We start from the raw sequence: 21,979 nt of genomic DNA, 5'->3' as shown, positions 1-21,979 counted from the left end.
GTGGTTTTCACCCCCTCTTGGGGGTGAAAAAATATTCGTCCAAAAAAAGTCAGGAAATAGATAAACTGGCTAATTTTAAGTAACTTTTGTTCTATAGAGTTTTTTCACTAAGTCAATACTTTTCGAGTTACTTGGCAGTGAATATGTTCATTTTTTCAACAAAATAACCACGCTTTTAGACGGTTTTTTGCAAATAACTCAAATAGTAAGTATTTTGTCGAAAAAACACTCTTAGCAAAAATATAGCCTGTAAAAAATTTAAAAAAATGGTGTATACATCACGTCTCTACACCTAGTAGAAGCAGAGTTATAGCTAATGAAAAATAGGTTCACATTCGTCAAATTCCAAATGGAATACTTTAACGTGAAATAACCAAAAATGAAGCACATTTCGGGGAAAACTCATTACAACTTATTTAAAGTGTTTAAAAAAAGCTTCATTTTTGTTTTATAAAAAAAATTTCTAGCATCAAAATTAAACAAGTTACGCTCAAAATAAAGTTAGTCCCTTTTGGTTTTGGTAAAAAAATCGAGAAAATCACCCCCTAATTTGTATCATAAATAACCTTAATCGTTACGACTTCACAAGTTTCTTAACTCGTGTATATATTGTTTATATGATCTGTAAGTTTCATTGGTTCAAAGTCCTTATTATTGAAAGGCTGTAGTTAAAAGGGGTTGAACGAGTCACTGATCACGAATGTATGCAAATTTAGAAACATCAAATCTTAATCAATTTTTGTCTAACAGGAAAACAAAAAACTACATGATATTCAGAAAAGCAAATCTGACTTTTTTTGTTTTTCGAGATTTTTGGTATCTCTAACATTTTTTAAGTTATTTTTAAAAAAAGCATATTTTTCAAAATTTAAATTTTTAAAAATTTTACTTTGAAACCAAATTTTTTCAAAAATAAGCACTATAAATCGATGAAACTTACAGATCATATAAACACAACATAAGTAAAATAATTTGTGGAGCGGTAACGATTAATTTCATTTAAGTTTCTAATTAGGGGGTGGTCTTCCCGATTTATTTTTTGCAAAAATAAAAGGGTCCATTTTTATTTTGAGCGTAACTTGTTTAAATTTAATGCTAGAAACTTTTTGGAAAAACAGAAATAAAGCTTTTTTTAAACACTTTAAAAAAGTTATAATAGGTTTTCCCCAAAAAGTGCTTAATTTTTTGGATATTTCTTGTCGAAATATGCTATTTGAAATTTGGTGAATATGAATCTATTTTTCATTGGCTATAACTCTGGTTCTACGAGATCCAGAGACCTAACGCGTACACCATTTTTTTTTACTTTTTTATAGGCTATATTTTTGCTAAGAACGTTTTTTTCGGCAAAATACTTACTTTTTGAGTTATTTGCGAAAAACTGTCTAAAAATGTGGTTATTTAGTTGAAAAATGAACATATTCACTCGCAAATAACTCGAAAAGTGTTGACTTGGCGAAAAAGCTCTAGAGAACAAAAGTTACTTAAAATTAGTCAGTTTACCCATTTTCGGACTTATTTTGGACATATATGTTTTCACCCCCAAGAGGAGGTGAAACACACCCCCAGGGCAAAAGCACACATCGGCACAACATCACTTTTTTCTTTGACATGTAAGCTATGTGTATGCCAAATTTCATGTCAATCCAAGCGGTTCTTTAAAATTTAGAGCAAAAACCGTAAAAGAATGGACTAGTAGCCTTTAAACATTACAGAACCATAGCTCCCATCCGTACTTATAAGTTATAAACTAAGGATTATCCCGAACCCTATTGAAATCGAAGAACTCCCTAATTGAACGAGATGAAGACAGTTAGAGGAACGAGATGAAGATTTCTGTGGTTCAAACAAGGTCCCCCAGAATGATTAAAGGGAGTGTTCATCATCAACTTAGTCAGCGGACGAAGTAATGATGAGACAATTTCGAGATTATTTCCAGCAAAATTGACGAAGCTATTGGAAAGACCGACGAAGACGAAGATGAAGAAAGACTTCCAACATTCGAAAAGTTTGATGAACTCAAAATAACGAAGAAATAAAGCGCAAACAATGTAGAAGATCTAGAGGCAAAATTAAAAGAGAAAATAAACAATTACAAATCATGATAACTAATAAGATGAGTCAGGACACGTCGCAAGACAAAGAGACAACAGATGGACAAGGAAGATCTTAGAGTGGAGGCCAAGGGCGGACAAACGAAGTCGTGGATGACCTCCTACCAGATGGACCGACGATATCAAGAGAATAGCGACAAACTGGATTGCAGCTGCCCAGGACAGAGAAGGGTGGAGACATCTTGAGGAGGCCTATGTCCGACAGTGGACAAATTTGACTGTGTGATGAATAAGATAAGTCGGAATATAAGACAAGGAACATAAGAGGTGATTCGGAAGATGAGGAATGTAGCAGAATTACAAAAAATACATAAATCACCCAGAAATGATAGGAAACTGGAAAAATACTGAAGAGTTTAACCGTTATGTCTATACCCAAGTACCTGATACGGTAGTCTGTACTACCCAGGTACCCGGCAATGTTTCTGTACACTTAGCTTGTAGGTTCGACGATAATTCGCTTGACGATAATTCGTATCCACCATAGAGAAATAACAGTATCCACTTACTAGACAAATATATACTGGAAAAAATTCAACTGGACGTGAAACTAATCAAGGTGAACGCGTAGTAAAAGATTTGTGTTACAGATAAAAAAATTCTGGACGAAGCATAACAATGGATAATTTTTTCACAACTCTTCCACTAGCCCGTCTCCTGTTGTCTTGGAAGTTATCATTAGTTGGTACTTTGAAAAGAAACAAACCATATATTCCACAAGAAATGCTGCCTTCGCCAGAGCATGAGCCTGAATCGTCATTATACGGATTCATCGCAGGTCATGTTACTATTGTTACTACACTCGCGATCATAAAAAGCGGGTCACTCGATGAGTTATTCAAGTTAGATGTCTCGAATTTTCTAAACCTGTGGTCCGATTTGAGTGATTTTTTAGTATGTTATAGCCTTATTCTTTAGCAATATCGATATAATAATATTGTTGCTAAATCGGTAAATTGTCATTGTATACCGGGTGTAACAATCATACTGTGTTTATTCCTAAAAGTTCGGAACACCCTGTGGAATGTTTTAGCATAGATAGAATATTAAAAATAAAACTCAATTGTAGCCCTAGGCTCTCTTATCATTTTGTTTTTTTATTTATTTGTTTATATTGGATAATAAACGTTAATAACTAGCCATGTTCTTCATCAATACAGTGTGTTTCTAAATAAGTGCGACAAACTTTAAAGGGTTATTCTGTATAAAAAATAATAACAGTTTGCTTTATAAACATATGTCCGCAAATGCTTTGTTTCCGAGATACGGGATGTTGAAATTTTTCTTACAAACTGACGATTTATTTATTGCTCTAAAACCAATAGAGATATGCAAATGAAATTTGATACGTTTTAAGAGGCAGTTATTGTGGATTTTTTGACATACAACTAATAATTCTATATTCACCATTGGCGTGCATACGGGTATAAACATTTTAGATACATCCCGTATGCACGCCAATGGTGAATATAAAATTCTTAATTGTATGTCAAAAAATGCACCATAACTACCTCTTAACATCTACCAAATTTCATTTTCATATCTCAACCGGTCTTATAGCAATAAATAAATCGTCAGTTTGTAAGAAAAAATTCAACATCCCCTATCTAGAAACCGAAGAATTTGCGGTCATACGTTTATAAAGCAAACGGTCATTATTTTTTCATTTAGAATTGCCCCTTAAAGTTTGTCGCACTTATTTAGAAACACCCTGTATTGATGAAGAACATGGTTAGTTGTTAAGGTGCCTAACTTTTTTATTATCCAGCATAAACAAATAAATCAAAAAAGAAAATGTTAAGAAAGCCTAAGGCTACAATCGAGTTTTAATTTCAATATTTTATCTATGCTTAAACATTCCACGGGGTGTTTCGAACTTTGAGGAATAAACACAGTAAGATTGTTATACCCGGTATACAATGACAATTTACCTGTCTAGCAACAATATTATTATGGCGATATTGTTAAAGAATAAGGCTATAACATATTAAAAAAATTACTCAAATCGAACAACAGGTTTAGAAAATTCGAGACATCTAACTTGAATAATTCATCGAGTGACCCGCTTTTTATGATCGCAAGTGTATTTGTTCATTATGTGCCAAAAAAGAAAAAGCGTTATTTTGCTGTCAACATTGCATGATAACGATAATTTAAGTGGCTCAAAAAATAAACCTGAAATAATTCAGTACTATAATAAAACTAAAGGAGGCGTAGACAACATGGACCCCAAATGGTTTCTCGTTATTCCACTAAACGCAGAACTTTGCGTTGACCAGTAGCCTCTTTTTACAACATCCTAGACGTAGCTTGCCTAATAGCAACCTATAATACGCTATAAACCTTTGCTTATCATCATCATCATCATCATCTTGGTACTACAGACCTTATAGACATAGAGCCTCAACCTTCTCAAGCTTTCTACGTCATTCTGTTCTGTCCCTTGCTTGCATTTTCCAGTTGCCGACTCCGATCTTCTCGGCATCTTGTTTATACCGTTGTTTATAGCAACTTATAATACAAATCCACAGAGTTCTACTGAAACTAGTAAGCGTAGAATTTTCTGCAAGACTTAGGCCGTCCGCACATGGGTCGATCGGAGACACGTCTCGAAGTTCGCGCGTCTTGCTCGTCTTGTACGAACCCTGCGGCACAAGCGATTGCTCTCCGCACACTGGTCGATTCAGTTTGCTCACTTATTCCAACCAAGAAGAACACATTTTTTATATATCAACCAAAAGAACTATTTCGATCTGTAAAAAGTACGGAATTGTTATATTTTAAGTATAATTTGTATACAATGAGCCTGTATACAATGTATTTTTTACTTCCCCAACGAATTTTATAATAAATAACTAGAAACAGAAGTCCAGTGTTTTCAGAATTTTATATTACAAACAATGTATTTACACAAAGCTATTAGTACTGCAATCGACGAACATAACATTCACCGATCTTTAAAAAAAACTAAAACTTAATTTAACGCAAAAAACAACAAAAAACGAAGGAAACAAATAAAATAAACTACCTATATGACTGGAAACGTGCGTCTCACTCGAACTTTCTCGTGCGCTACGTATTGCAAGCGACGAGAGTCGTATAAGACGAGGAGATTTGCAATCCTAAACGCTCCGTGTACGGAGCTCAATGCCACAACGAAGGAACTTGACTGGCGGGGAGGGACTTACGCGACTTGAATCGAGTCGAGTAGTTCGAGCGTCGCCCCATGTGAGGACGGTCTTAGACTGACCGCACTGGATCGGCAAGTGTGCGGAGAGCAATCGCTTGTGCCGCAGGGTTCGTACAAGACGAGCAAGACGCGCGAACTTCGAGACGTGTCTCCGATCGACCCATGTGCGGACGGCCTTAGGGAAACAACTAGTGATGCCTGCAATTTCTGCTAGATATAAAGTACCAAATTAATGTATATCGAAATTTTTCATCAAGGTCAGGAATTTAGTGTATCTTAGGAAAACTCTACCTATACATTCAAGTAATACAGCAGTCATTACCTCTCCTAGATTCCACTGGACGTCTCAAAATTGTTGGAAATTTGCTACATTTGCATGTCTTTAGCGAAAAAGCGGCTAAGAAAGACACGAAAATCATGTAATGTTTGTAATCGTCCACTATGTAACGAACAATCAGTAAATATAAGTAAGTGCGGACAATATGTTTGAAATGTAACTTTTATTTATGTTTCTATATCACTTTTATTATATAAAAAAACTAGACACAGCTTCACGATTTACTAAACATTAGGGTTACCCTGGTGCCACGGGTGTGGACGTAATGGTGTAAAAATTTTGACGGTATTTTTAATATATTATATGCTTTTTTTTCTTTGGATTTGATTATAAATCTCTTCATTCTGAATAATTTTAGGAATAACTAGAAGCTGGAATAAAAATATTTATACTATCGCCAATGATTTAGATAAAACAATTACCAATGATACCCAGGTACCTGGGTATAGATACAAAGGTTAAATATGTTAACAATAGAAATAAGGGAACTAGAAGAGAAGGGCAAAGAGAGTTTTATGAATGAACTCAGAGAACAAAATAAAAAGCAGAAACAGGAAAACAGAGAATCCAAACAAAAAGTGAAAGAATTGCCAAAGAAATAGATAGAATGGAAAAGGACAAAAAACAAAATAAATATTGAGCAAAATTTAGCTTGTTCGTATGATTTTTACAGGTCAAATCTCTAATGACTAAACTATTGAGGTCTCTCTCTATCTAATTTTAAGCAGCATTGTCTACAGTGTATGTAAATAAATCAAACTCTAAACTTGTTTTAGGTTGTACAGACTTCTACACTTGCCCATGTAACAAAGACCCCAACACCAAATGCGTTTGCAAGGAAAACACAAACTTATTTTTGAAAGCCTTATGTAAAAGATGCCTAGCAATCTTAAAGAGAAGCACCAACAACATGGTGGGAGGCTTAGTGAGGTATAATGGAGATATGTTACCGCTTATCCAAGGGGTTTTTAAAGACAGGGAATGCAAGTGTTTGACTCGGTTTAAGGACCAACTATCAGCGATAGCAGCAGGTATACATATTCGAAAGCACTTTCGTTATTTATTGATCTACTATAGTATTTTAATTTCAGGTAATAGGTTGTCTTGCAAACCTGAGATGTATTCTATAGGGGGCGTTGCTATCACTTCACAGGGGCCTTCGTTTATAATAAACTCTCTTCTTAACAAGAAAGAACTAGAATCTAAAATGGAGAAGGACGAGTCTACGGAAGATGTATGTACTTGCGGAGAGCCAGAAGAAACAAAAGCATGTCCAGACGACTGCTGCGTGGACGATTCTAAAGAAATGCCAATAATATGTCAAGAAAATGCCTGTCAAGAAAGTAAGTATTTAATAAATGATGGATGCGTCCGTTACTTGATGACCACTGCTTAACATGTAGTTCCGTAAATCATAACCGGTCTTATGACTGTTTTATAAAATTTCCCTTCAGCTTCATTGGAATTTTTCTGTCACACAACACACCACTCGCTTCCTTCTATTTCATCCATCCAGCCCTAATTCTACTGCATGCATCTCCATCTATTTCTCCATTACTCTGTAATACCGATCCTAGGTACTTAAAACTATTGCTTTTCGCAATAATTTCACCATCCAAAGATACCACTTTATTTGTAGTAACTCCATCTTTAAATGAACATTCCCAATACTCTGTTTTTGTCCTACTAAGTTTTAAACCATTTTCCTCCAGAGCTTGTCTTCACTGTTCCAGTTTTTGTTCTAAGTCTATTTCACTATTTCCTACTAACACTACATCATCAGCATACATTAAGCACCATAGAATGTTACTCTGTAGTTTCGCTGTTATCTGGCCCAACACGAATGAGAATAAATACGGACCAAGCATCGAGCCTTGGTGCAATCCTACTTTCACATGAAATTTATCAGTCTCTTCCACACTTGTCCTAACACTAGTCGTTACTCCCTCATACATATCTCCCACAATCTTTACATATTCACCAGGGACTCCTTTATTATTGAGTGCTCACAGCCCACCACAGAATCTCTCGAGGAATTCTTATCTCAAGATCAATGAATACCACATTAGCGTTTGTTTCTTTATTCCTGTACTTTTCCATCAACTACCTTATAATGAAAATTGCATCTGTTGTTGATTGATCTTACCATTATAATTATATAATTATACAGAGTGTTATCATTTCTCAGAATCTAGTGTCTACAATTTTGATACTCTACTATAGTTTTAGCAATCAAAAATATGTAGGAATTATCTGTGTAGAGCCAGAGATAATTACATTGTTGGGCAGTAATATTTGTCTCTTTATAACAACTCAAACAAAGATATTAAAAATCGTATATTTTATAGAATTAGAGAAAATAGATGAGCCAGAAGAAATGAAGGAAGAACCTGAAGAAACAGACAAGAGTATGCCTTGGGAAGAAGCGGATTGTAAGTGTAAGAAAGCCTTTGAAGATTTTTGTGCGAAGCAGTGTAACTGTCCACAATGTTTAGAAGATAAAAGGCGCAAAGAAGCGGTGTATGTCGTATCAGGTGTATCCAATACAGATCAAGGTGGAGTCGTGGAAAACGTCGTAAATATTGGAGGCGTTCAACAAAAACAATGCGATTGTTTTCATAACTATATGGAAAAAATTAAGAAGATGGAGGTAATAATATACAGGGTGTCCCGAAAAGATTGGTCATAAATTATACCAGAGATTCTGGGGTCAAAAATAGGTTGATTGAACCTCACTTACCTATATACAATGGTGCACACAAAAAAAGTTACAGCCCTTTGAAGTTACAAATGAAAATCGATTTTTTTCATATATCAAAAACTTTTAAAGATTTTTTATTAAAATGGACATGTGGCATTCTTATGGCAGCAACATCTTAAAAAAAATTAAAGTGAAATTTGTGCACCCCATAAAAATTTTATGGGGGTTTTGTTCCCTTAAACCCGCCCAAACTTTTGTGTACGTTCGAATTAAATTAATATTGTATTACCATTAGTTAAAAACAACGTTTTTAAAACTTTTTTTGCCTCTTAGTACTTTTTCGATAAGCTAGTGTTTATCGAGATATTTTGAATATTTGTCGAATCCACCACATATTTGTATATGGGTAAGTACGATCATAGAGACCTGTTAATAATCGGAAAATTTATTTATAATTTACATTTTTACGTATATTTTGAAAAAGAAGCCACATCTCGATAAAAGGTGACTTATCAAAGAAAGACTAAGAGACAAACAAGTTTTAAAAACACTGTGTTTAACTAATGGTACCACAATAATAGTTTAATTGGAACGTACACAAACATTTGGGGGGTTTAAAGGAGCAAAACCCACAGAAAATGTTTATGTAAATATATTAAAAAAGGAGCCACATCTCGATAAAAACTGGCTTATCGAAAAAATACTAAGAGACAAAAAGTTTTAAAAACGTTGTGTTTAACTAATGGTACCACAATAATGAATTAATTGGGACGTACACAAAAGTTTGGGGGGTTTAAGGGAACAAAACCCCCATAAAATTTTTATGGGGTGGACAAATTTCACTATAATTTTGTTTCAAGATGTTTCTGACATAAGAATCATACATGTACGTTTTCAATAAAAAATCTCTAATAGTTTTCGATATATTGAAAAAAATCGATTTTCATTTTGTAACTTTAAAGGGCTGTAACTTTTTTTACGAGCACATTTGTACTAAGTTGAGTTAGGTTCAATCGAACTATTTTTGACCCCAGAATGTGCGGTATAATTTATGACCAATATTTTCGGGACTCTATTTCCTTTACGTATCAAAATAATATATGTCTACGGGGGTCCTACAGCCTCTGTCTCATCCCGAATTTCGATCTCCACCTTTTTCGGTCGGTCTACGTATTCCTCCTCATTTATGGCTCTATCTCTCATTATTCCTCTGATTCCTTCTCTCCAATCTGCTTTCTCTGCAAATGATGTTCTTCCTCTCCTTTTTCTATTCCATGGAACATAGTTCAAGGCCTATTCTAGCCATTGTAAACCCTTTCTGTTCTTCTTATTTCTTCATTTGGAATGTGATTAAGTCTGAATATTCGACATGCTCTTCTTAGATAGTCCATTTCTACTACTTCCAGTTTTTTCTTCCCGTTCATCGTCATTTGCCAATATTCAGATCCGTACGTCAAAATTGGTTCTATAACCATAACCGACTTGTAGATTGTCATTTTGGTTTGTAAACTAATTTTAGGAGACCAAAGTAACGAGTTTAGTGTTTGTACCACATTTCGGCTTTGTTGTAGGTATTTTCTGCTGGATGTCCCGTTTCGATGTTCCTTCTTTCGCTATGACTGTCCCTAGGTATTTAAATTCTTCGCATTTTTTATATCTCTTATCGAGAGTTGTGAAGTACCCAGTCCTAGTACCTAGATTTGGATAATTCTGTTTCTGAATTATATTGTATATAATTCAGTCATGTAATACTATATTTTATTTTTCCTTTTTGTTAATTTGATATTGTTTGAATACTTTTTGGCACAAACCTGAGTATTAAATACTATATTTCTAGGAGTACAGACAAAGAGTCAAAACCAGACTCAAAATGAAATACCAGGATGATAAATATTGCATCGGAGGTGTTGCAACAACTAAATATGGTCCAGTTTACCACAACCAAGGTGTCCAAAAAGAAATTTCGTGCACTTGTCTTCAGGATCATCAGAAAGAAGAAGAGGACGCTAAAAGGCGAATGCCCGAGAAACCTGACACAGGTACAGTCCAAAAAAATTGTTATTACTGTGATTTAATCTTCAAATTTATTAATGAATTTTAACATTTATTGAAGATATTCTTCTTTAGCGGCGAATCGATTGAGGGTAAAATTTGATTGATCCGCGTGCATGCGCACACCGACAGTATGGTATTAGTTGTTATACGGGCTCTGATTGGGTGTTGAAATTTTGAAATGATCTGTCAATAATTGTTCAATATGGAGGTTATCGGTAAACAAAAATATTGTATAATATTAGTTTTTATTGATGTGTGGACAGAAATAAAATCAAATTTATAATTATAGTGACTTTTTAAATAGTTTTGAAAAGCCGCAGGTACGTAATTCTAAATGTTTCAGTTGGAAATACCTAATAGTTTCAATACCTATCTATTTGGAAAATGTAAACAAAATAATGTAGTTACCTATTAGTAGGCAATGCTTTAATTTACATAATCTGATTACGAACAAACTTTCTACAAATCTTCATCTCATATATCGTTTTCTTACTCTATATTTTGTTGTATTTTATTTCGACAAAAATCAAACTAATAATTTTATTAAATTCATATTTTATGGTGTAAACGTTTAGTTTGTGTATATTCCCACATGACGTATACGAGAGTTTGGTGCAGTTTGAAATGGCGTCAACTTTCGTACGGCGCGGTAGACGTGAAGTGGGTTCAAGCCCCAAGCAAGTTATTATTTTTTTATTTTTTTTTTATAGATTTTATGATTGTAAGTATATTATTATATAATTTTTGAAGATATTCTTCTTTTTTGAAAGTGGTAGATAAGAATGTTAGTTTGATTTTTAAATAAAATAAGTACAAATAACCTTTTAAGTATATTTACTTCGTTTAAATTACCTATTATATAATAGAAGAATATCTTCTTACGTGCGTACAAAGTACACACACATTCTTTTTTTATTTAGTTTTTAATTTAATGTAGTTACACTTATTTTTAATTTATTTATACTAACTGTTTAATCTCAAATATTCATATGTCATATACGAAGATTAAACAATATTTTTATCACTCTGTATATCATATTAACGCAAGTTGTTATCGTATACAAACATCTGCGTCCCGGTAATTTATGGGCCATTCCACGAACATACGCGTGTTTTGGATTACTTCGACAACGAATATTTTACTGTGCAACATAAAAAGTACGAAAGTAAATGGCGCTAATAATTATTCCAATAAATAACAATGTAATTTGCAATTTACTTTCGTTCTTCTTATTTTGCACAGTAAAATATTCGTTGTCGAAGTTATCCAAAACAGGCGTATGTTCGTGGAATGGCCCATAGTTAATTATTACGAAACGTAAACAATATAATTTGGACATTGCACATTATTGCTGACGATTTAATAAAAATCCTTTGTTCTATAATATTTGTAATAAAATAATGCGTGTGGATCCTGACCCAAAAAGCATATTGCCATTAGAAAGAACATCCATTATTATCATTCATTCGAATCACTTCATAGAGACAAGATGTAGTTCCATTATGATTATTAGCTTCATACTTTGTAACTGTTAACATCAATTGGGTGTCTTCCGGCTTGTAGTTTGGTGTTAAATAAACATGTATATTTGGGGATTAGTGTTTCATTACACACATAAGTTCAACCAGCTCCTGCAGCGATTCAAGGCTCAGCTAGAAGTTCCTTTGCTGATCATTTTCACTAACACTATTTACACTAAAACATAATTTATACAGGGTGTCCCGAAAAGATTGGTCATAAATTATACCACAGATTCTTGGGTCAAAAATAGGTTGATTTAACCTCACTTACCTATATACAATAGTGCACACAAAAAAAGTTACAGCCCTTTGAAGTTACAAAATGAAAATCGATTTTTTTCATATATCGAAAACTCTTAGAGATTTTTCATTGAAACTGGACATGTGGCATTCCTATGGCAGCAGCATCTTAAATAAAAATTAAAGTAAAATTTGTTTACCCCATAAAAATTTTATGGGGGTTTTGTTCCCTTAAACCCCCCCAAACTTTTGTGTACGTTCCAATTTAATTATTATTGTGACACCATTAGTTAAACACACTGTTTTTAAAACTTTTTTGCCCCTTAGTACTTTTTCGATAAGCCAGTGTTTATCGACATATTCTGAATATTTGTCGAATCCACCACATATTTGTATATGGTTAAGTACGATTATAGAGACCTGTTAACAATCTGAAAATGTATTTTTATAATTTACATTTTTAGGTATATTTTGAAAAAGAAGCCACATCTCGATAAAAGGTGACTTATCAAAAAAAAAGAATGTGTGTGCACTTTGTACGCACGTAAGAAGTTATACTTCTATTATATGATTTAAACGAAATTAATATACTTTTTATTTATATTTTGTTTAAATATTAAACTAATTTATACTTACTACTTCTCAAACATTTTTATTAGAACAGTGCCAAAAATTAAAATAATAAAAGAATAAAACACACACAAACACATTAAACAAGCCACAAATGATGTCTGAACATTAATTGTCGAAATTTTTTTTAACTAAATACGTATTTTCTGAAAATACAATTATATAATAAATATACTTACAATCATAAAATGTATTAAAAAAAAAAAACAAAAAAGAAAGTTTCTATTGGGACTCGAACCAGCGCTGATAAGAGCGGTTGGTATTGGAATTCATTCGCCTTCTCCGCTTAGCCACGGACACTATGTGTCATTATTTACGAAGATCGACTAACTAAACGGATTAAACTTGTGATATTTTGATATTTTGAAAATTGATCAAATTATTTTAATTTTGAATTGAAATGATTTAGAATTGAAAAAATACAACAAAACATAGAGTAAAAAAACAATATATTAGGTGAATATTGATAGAAATTTTGATGGTAATCAAATTATATAAATAAAAGTATTACATACTATGTATTTTGGCAGATCAAATAGGTAGGTTTATACCCATGATACATTAACAATTATTACGTACCTGTTGCTTTTAAAAACTATTTAAAAGTCACTACAATATTATAAACTTTTTTGTTTCTGTCCTCACAACAATAAAACTAATATATTATACATTTGTTTACCTTTACCTTTACCTCCAAACCACAGCTGCCATATCGGATAATTTTTGACATGTCATTTGAACATCCAATCAGAACAAAGGTATAATGCGCATGCGCCGGGCTGATAGGTTTTAACATATAAAAAAATCACCCTCTATCGCCGGTAAAGAAGTATAACTTCAAAAAGACTAAGAGACAAAAAAGTTTTAAAAACACTGTGTTTAACTAATGGTACCACAATAATGAATAAATTGAAACGTGCACACAAGTTTGGGGGTGTTTGAGGGATCAAAACCCCCATAAAATTTTTATGGGGTGGACAAATCTCACTATAATTTTGTTTTAAGATGATCCTCCCATAAGAATGATAGATGTCCATTTTCAATAAAAAATCTTTAATAGTAGAAAAAAATCGATTTTCATTTTGTAACTTCAAAGGGCTATAACTTTTTTTATGAGCACATTTATACTAAGGTAAGTTAGGTTCAATCGAATTATTTTTGGCTCCAGAATGTGTGACACCCTGTATAATAAATTTATTACAATTTAAATTCCCGATTTCAGAAGCTTACCATCTATGCCAGGTTATTATTCCGACTCCTGTTACAGGGGCTTCAGAATTTATTTTGTTTTTATCAATTGTTCATTTCTTAATTGTAGGCCGAATTCAGTACGCTATAGCAGGCGTATCAGCTAAAGAAGACAAAAACTATTTTGCAATAAGTCATGCTGTACATTCAAAACCTTGTTCTTGCCTAGAGATGTATAGAACCTACAAAAAGGAGCATATGTGGTGTTTGGAGGTAAGTGTAAGCATTTTAGTTTTTCAGAGAGTTTTTGGTCAGACAAGTCTTGTAAGACTATCAAAGAAATTAAAGAAGTTGTGGTAGTTTCTTTCTAACAAAAAAGAGTACAGAACGCGAAAATGTTCTTCTTCTTATTTTAAGACAATGTCTTATTTTTTAAAGTTCTAGTAGACTAGGACTAAGCTGTTAAAATACGTGTATTTTTGGATGTGAGAGGTGGCATTCGGATTTTTGCAAATAAAGTTAGGTGACACCTTCAGTAATAATAATTGACTTATGCTCCTTCTCAAATATGCCCGGAACATTAATAAAAAAATTAAAATATTTAAAAATTTCGAAAAACATCGATTTTTTTCTGCTTTCTTTGCTTATAACTTTAAAACGATTCGTTTTGGAACAAAGTCGTAGAGAAATAAAATAAAGATAATTGAATTTTGTATGATATACGACTAGTCAAAAATGTCTTAACATTTTTTGCTTAGAATTACCCAAGAAATACAAAAAAATGTTTTATTTTGCGAAAAATATGTAATTCCTGAAGTTCTTTGTTTATAACAATCTTGTCGACATCCGGATCAACTGTTACCCAAAAAATTCGTGTTCTACGGGTCAATATACATAAAAAAACTTGGGTAAGTCCATCTAAATAAAAGAGCCCGTAGCACCCTTTCCTGGACACAGCACTAATTTGTTTATAAGCCAAAAAACTGTTTATAACTTTAAGACATTGCTGAGGCTGCTTAAATAATTATATTTCAATTCTGTAAAGTGCATTAGATAGGTGGGGTGCTTCTTTATATGTAAAAAAATTGACAAATCTTTGTATGTTCTAGTTTTTGTTGTGCAAGATTTTTAAAAATTTTAATTTTTTAAAAAAGTTTAGATTGCAAAATTATTATGGAAAATCTAGTAAGTCAATTTTAATGAAATTTGGTAGACAGTTTTAGCACATTACAACAATTTAGGAAGTTAGCAAATTAGGAAGGTTCCAAGTGTAACCTAAGTGATGGAAAAACATTGAATAAAGACAGGCTTGTTTTGCCCCCTTATTTTATATTTATTGCTATTTTGCAGCAAGGGTGTTGAATTAAGACATTTTTAACTAATTGTATCTGATAGAAAATTTAATTATCTTTGTTTTATTCCTACACAACTTTGTTCCAAAATGAATCGTTTTAAAGTTATAAGCAAAGAAAGTAGAAAAAAAAAGAAATTTTTTGAAAGTTTTAAATATTTTATTTTTTTCATTAATGTTCCGGGCATATTTGAGAAGGAACATAAGTCAATTATTATTAACGAAGTTATCACCTAACTTTATCCGCAAAAATTCGAATGCCACCTCTCACATCAACCTAAAAACAGATCCTACCTGGTCTATAGTGTAAGATTTGCGAGTTTATTATCACCTAATCTATCAACGTGGTCTCTTCATGCTTTTTTTCTAATGCTAGACAACTTTACAATACACGAACATTGATACTCTAAAATACAAGACTTAAATAATCCCAGGGAGGACACAAACAAGATTCACATCCCTATTCAAAATAATTAAATTACAGCAAACAACAACGCAAATTAAATGGAAGTGGGTAGCACCCCACCCCCTTATCTATGGTGGGTAGGACACGTGGCACGACAAAACATCGAAAGGTGGACGACGACGACAAACATTGTACATTGGAGACCACTCGAGCACATTAGTACTAGAAGAAGACCACAAAAACGATGGCTAGACGACATCAAAGCAAAAATGGGGAGAAACTGGCACCAAATAGCACAAAACAGAGAAGAATGGAGAACTCATGGGGAGGCCTCTGTCCAGGAGTGGATGCAAACAGGCTGAAGAAAAAGAAACAACATTTTATACTCAACTAACGAACTTCTCTCCAACTAAAATATCTCGCACAGATATCCGGTCGGTTGTAGCACAAGAAGGGATCAAACGTCACTGCATTTAAAGCGTTCTACAATGTATGTTACTGCGACTATACCATCAGCGAACGCGCACCCTTCTTTAGCCATTCTGAAAATATGTTTGCTGGACAATATGGTCTCCCGTTCAGTTCTTTACGTGCTTTTTCTAATAATTTCGTCCAAATTTAAACACACATTTATTTATTTAAATACTTACTTTGCTCCAAAATATTTATTTTTAATAAAAAAAATAATATGTTACTATGTTTTAAGAGTTTTTACGAATATATGCATATTACTCAAAACGAGCTACAAGAATTTGAAGCCGAAAAACCATACGAAGACGAAGAGCAAAACCTAGACCTTCAATACGAACTTACTTTTGAACCAGGTTTAGCCGGTGATGAACAAGAGGATGAAGGGTAATAATTAATTTCTTAATCAGCTAAATGCACTGTTTTTTATTCTTCCTAGAGTAGTGACTTCATTCTTAAAGGTTTTGTTAGAATTTGAATTTGTATATGAAATGAAAGGGTTTTCTTTATACTTTCCTAGTGAAGATAAAAACTTAGCTGGGATTTAAGAAAGTAATCCTCCTCTAGCTTGGGATATTTGGGCTCACAGTATCTCCAGCAAATTTCTATTTTGCTACTACAGTTGCTACAAAAAAATGGATTTATTTAACACAATTTAACTTAAAAAAAAAATGATTTTTTTAACGTTTCGACTTCCACTTCGGACGTCGGTGTCAAGCTTTTTAAGTTAAATTGTGACTTATTTCCCATTTAGAATAATAAATTACATAAATGCCGCAAAGAAATAGCTTCAGAACAATATTAAAAAAATGGATGATACAATTTTAGAGATAATGAATTCCACATTCTCTATGCCTTTATACCTATTCGAAGGCTTTCCTCATTATATTTCTCCATCAATTTTTACCTTAGCTTATTTATACCTTGGATTTTGGCAACCGGATGACGTCATCTTTTTATTGAGACAATTCGAGCGTCATTTGATCTCTATGACTTCTCGGATAATCCTAAGTTTATAGCCTCTATTCGTTTTTATACAAACAGAAATAAAGTAGAAAAAGAGAGTTCAAAAATTTATTTAAAAATTTTACTCGCAATTATCATTACAGGGTAAATGACTCACAACCAAAACAAGAATGTCCTTATAGTAAAACCGACTCACCTAATTATCAAATATGTTCCGAATGTGGGAAATGTGTGGAAATAGATTATACAATAAATCTATGCAATTGCCGAAAAGAAGATAAATGTAGAGAACAAAACAATTCTCCTCCTAGCAAAGAAGTGTGTCCTGTTCAGCCACCGAAGAACAAAATTTGTTCTGAATGTAAAAAATGTGTGGCATCGGATTCTGTAATCGATAACTGCGACTGTCGATCTTCAGAAGAGACAATCCAAGACGAATGTGAATGCAGAAAGGAAGATACATGTAAAGAACAAGGCGATCGTAGTCAGGAAGTATGTCCACTTGAGCCACCTAATTATAAAACGTGTTCTGAATGTGGAAAATGTGTAACATTGGATTCTACGATCGATCAATGTGATTCTGGATCTTCAGAAGAGACAATAAGAGATAAATGTGAATGCCCTAAAGAAGTTATGTGTATATCGATCGAAGTAAGTATAATTTAAAATTTTTTCTCAAAAGTTTAGTTATGCAGTCGAACCCGCTTATTAGAATACCTGTTAAAAGAATATCCCGGTTAAAGGAATGGAAATTTGAGATCCCGAAACGTTTCTTCTAGCCCTTAGTAATCGGTTATTAGAATATCCCTGTTATAGGAATACTTTTGCTTGGCACGAAGGCTATTCCAATAATCGGGTTCGACTGTATTGTATTTTTTAATGCTTGACAGTACGCTAGATGAATAAAAATATTAACCTAAAAATTGTATTATCAAAATCGTCTCAGAAGCTCCAAAAGTGTTGCAAAAGAAACTTGGTCCATAATAAACGATCTTCGAAATAAAACTCACACAGCTCAAACATTTTCCCTTCCAGACCCAGAAAATCTAAATGAATATTTTGTTAATGTGAGTAAAAATATAACATCAACTATTGTGTCACAACAAGATCCCATTTCCTATCTTCCTAATTCAGGAAAGGTTTCGAATTCATTCTTTATAAGACCGGTTGGTAAATCTGAACTGATCCAAACAATCAATAGTATCAAAAGCAAATCTTCCTGTAGTACCGATGGACTATCCATAAAAATTTTCTCAAATCTCCCAGACAATGTGTTGGGAGTCCTCATCTCTCTAATAAATGATTCTTTTGAAAAAGGTAAATTTCCAGAGTGCCTAAAGACGGCCATCATTATTCCTCTTCATAAGGGTGGTGAAAAATCTATTGCCTGCAATTATAGACCTATTGCATTACTACCGGTACTCTCCAAAATTATTGAAAGACTCCTAAAAGCCCGACTTATGTCCTTTCTCGTTGATAACAAGATTTTATCACAAAAACAGTTTGGATTTTTAAATAATAAATGTACCACCGATGCCATGTTTTCTGTACTACATGAGGTTTATCAAGCATTAAACAATAATCTCCACACTGCCACTGTTTTTTGTGATTATGCCAAAGCTTTTGATTGTGTAAATCACGACATTTTGATAAAAAAACTAGATTTCTATGGAATTCGAGGTATTTCTTTGAACTGGTTTCAATCTTACTTGGAAAATAGGAAACAACTGGTTAGAGCAAATGATACAGACTCTAGTCTCAAAAATGTTGTATGTGGGGTACCGCAAGGTTCAGTATTGGGTCCTCTACTTTTCCTTATCTTTATTAATGACATCACTAGTTTAAAAATCGATGGAAAAGTTTTTCTTTTTGCTGACGATACCAGTATCACTTGGAGCAACTCAAATATCGCAACTCTTCATGCTACTATAACTTCTGATCTACTCACAATAAAATCCTGGTCAGATTCTAATTTACTCTCTTTTAACGTAGATAAAACAGTAGCATTATCCTATAAAGGAACTCTTCAACCCTTACCTCTTCATAACAGCCAGATCAGTATCGTTGATTCTGTAAAGTTTCTTGGTATTTTTTTAGATAGCAACCTTAAATGGTCCCTTCATATCGATGTGTTAAGCAAGAAACTATCCTCAGCTTGCTTTGCAATAAGATCTGTCTTTAAGGAAATGGATTTAGCCTCTTCCAAAATAACACACTTTTCATTGTTCGAGTCCCATCTTCGATATGGTCTGCCTTTTTGGGGTTTTGGTACAGCTGCCCAATCCGATGTTATTTTTAAATTGCAAAAAAGAGCAATCAGATATCTGTTTGGCCTCAGAAGAACAACACATTGCAGAAGCTACTTCAAAGATCACAGAATTCTAACACTACCTTCTTTATATATTTTAGAAACTGTTTGATTAATTCGTAAACATCTACATGTTTTTCCAGAAAGACCTAGACATGACTATTCCACCAGAAATTCTACTTTTGACATCTATTTACCGATCCCGTCCAGTGAGTTAGTAAAGAAATCTATATTATATTCTGCAAAAAAACTATACAACCATCTCCCTCTACAACTTAAATCTGCAACATCTTTCCCCAAGTTCCGTAAAATGACTAAAGCCTATTTATCTGAAAGACCATATTATTCAATAGCAGAGTTTCTTAACCAATAACTAAGAAATTACAGTATTGTTATGTATAAGTAGAATCTTAATCTATATTTGAGTCTCATATGCAGCAGCATAACTTATTAAATTACTTATTAAATTTCTTCAGGTAGATTACGCAATTTGCAATTTTTTTTTTAATTTTGCAATAGATTGTTACTGATTTTTATTTGACTTTATTATGTTTTATTTATATTGACGATTTGTATAATTTTAGTAAATTGTATTTGTTATTGTTTTTATTTATGATTCTTGTAAGCTTTGTCTATAAAATTGTTAAATTTTTCATGACAATAAAGCATATTTCTATTCTATTCTAACCTAGATCTCTTCTTCGAAGGTTTATGTGTAAAAGCCTACGAATGTTTGAGACCCACTTGTTGGCATCAATAGTTACGTTTCATTCGTTCCACCCAGTCCGATATCATTCTTTTGGTTGTACTTTTTGCTACACCAACGACAGGTTCTGGGCCTATGAATGTTTCTTTTGCCCATTTTTTGTCCGATAGGTCCGCTTTTTCGTTGTCTTTAATACCAGTATGTCCAGGAACCCAGATTACACTTCTCCAAACCAACTTGGAGTGAATCAGATTCAATTCCAGTGCATTTAATGTCAACTAACTATCAGATAAAATTTTTATAGATCTATATCTGCAGTTCCTTTTTATTAGTTTCTGCAGGCACATTTCTATAGCATAAATTTGCTGCTTGGAAGGCAGCAGAGTGACTACCTAGGCTTTCACTAAGGCTTGATATTGGTTTCCCCTTCGTATATCCTAGCTCCAACTCATTTTCATCAGTTTTAGGGTACCTTCTTCTTCTTCTTCCTCTTTATAAGCAATTCTGCTTGTTCATTGGCGGATTGATACCTCTATGGAAGGTTGTCGCTCCATCTTTTGCGCGGTCGGCCGATACTTCTTCTGCCGATTGGTGATTTATCTCGTGCTATTTTGACCACACGTGTCTCCCCCATTCTGGTTATATGGTTGTTCCATTCTTTTTTTCTATTTAGTGTCCATTCGTTTATACACTGTACGTTACATTGTCTTCTAATATCTTCGTTCCTCTTTCGATCTCTCAGTGTATTTCCTGTAATTCTTCTCAGTACTCTCATCTCTGCCGTTTCCAGTAGTCTTTGTGTTGTGGCTGTATCGGGTCTTGTTTCTGATGCATATGTCATTATTGGTCTTACACTGGCTTTATAAATTCTTGACTTCATCTCAGTGTTAATATGTCGGTTTCGCCATATAGTGTTATTAAGGCATCCTGCCAATCTATTTGCTTTTTGTACTTGATTTCTCACTTCTTTGTCTAGGTCTCCGTAACTTGACAATGTAATTCCAAGGTATTTTACTTCCATTACTTGTTCAATACTGATACCATCAATTTCTATTTTGCATCTGATTGGTTCTTTACTGATTACTAAAGTTTTAGTTTTTTGAGATGAAATTGTCATATTGAATTCTTTTGCTCTTATGTTAAATCTGTGGACTAATCTTTGCAGACTATCTTCATCTTGGGCTATCAATATTGCGTCGTCTGCGTAGCAGAGTATTTTTACTTCTTTGTTTCCCATTCTATATCCTCTTCCTTTGTTGACGTTTTTGATGATTTCATCCATGATTAAATTGAAAAGCAGAGGACTCAATGAGTCTCCCTGTCTTATTCCGCTGCCTATATCTACAGGTTCTGTAAGTTGTCCATCTATTCTGACTTCCATCTTGTTATTTTGGTAGATGTTCTCAATAGTTTTTATGATATCTAGAGGGATTTCTCTATTATACAGAAGGTGGATTACATCCCTGAGTCTTACTCTGTCAAATGCTTTCTTTAAGTCAATCAGACATAGAAATGCTGGTCTATTATACTCTAGTGATTTCTCAGTAATTTGCTTTATGACGAATATTGCATCTGTACACGATCTTCCAGTACGAAAACCCTGTTGTTCATCTGCTAAACTTAACCTCTGATTCATTACGTCTTGTAAGATTTTAGTTGTAAGTTTTAGGGGAGTATTTAACAAGTTGATACCTCTGTAGTTCTCTGGCTGCTTTTTATCTCCTTTTTTGAATAGTAGGATTAGTTCGCTCGTTCTCCATTCTTCCGGTATTTTACCGTGTTTTATGATTTTGTTAAT

The 21,979-nt window shown here is 33.3% G+C and overlaps 1 protein-coding gene across 1 annotated transcript in view; it reads left to right on the top strand.

Moving 5' to 3' along the window:
- The window catches only part of LOC126883848 (uncharacterized), a 52,094-nt gene that overhangs the window by 20,067 nt on the left and 10,048 nt on the right, over nt 1–21,979 (top strand). Inside the window, exons 7-13 of the mRNA XM_050649524.1 lie at nt 6,418–6,672; nt 6,733–6,984; nt 7,990–8,291; nt 10,180–10,381; nt 14,107–14,249; nt 16,440–16,588; nt 17,311–17,818. Of these exons, the coding sequence (XP_050505481.1) occupies nt 6,418–6,672; nt 6,733–6,984; nt 7,990–8,291; nt 10,180–10,381; nt 14,107–14,249; nt 16,440–16,588; nt 17,311–17,818 (1,811 nt within the window). The remainder of the gene's footprint in view (nt 1–6,417; nt 6,673–6,732; nt 6,985–7,989; nt 8,292–10,179; nt 10,382–14,106; nt 14,250–16,439; nt 16,589–17,310; nt 17,819–21,979) is intronic.

This window comes from Diabrotica virgifera, chromosome 4 (genome assembly GCF_917563875.1).
Source record: "Diabrotica virgifera virgifera chromosome 4, PGI_DIABVI_V3a".
In the NCBI taxonomy this organism is placed as follows: Eukaryota; Metazoa; Arthropoda; class Insecta; order Coleoptera; family Chrysomelidae; genus Diabrotica; species Diabrotica virgifera.
Note: the sequence above shows the minus strand (reverse complement) of the source record. Positions and strands in the feature narration are given on the sequence as shown.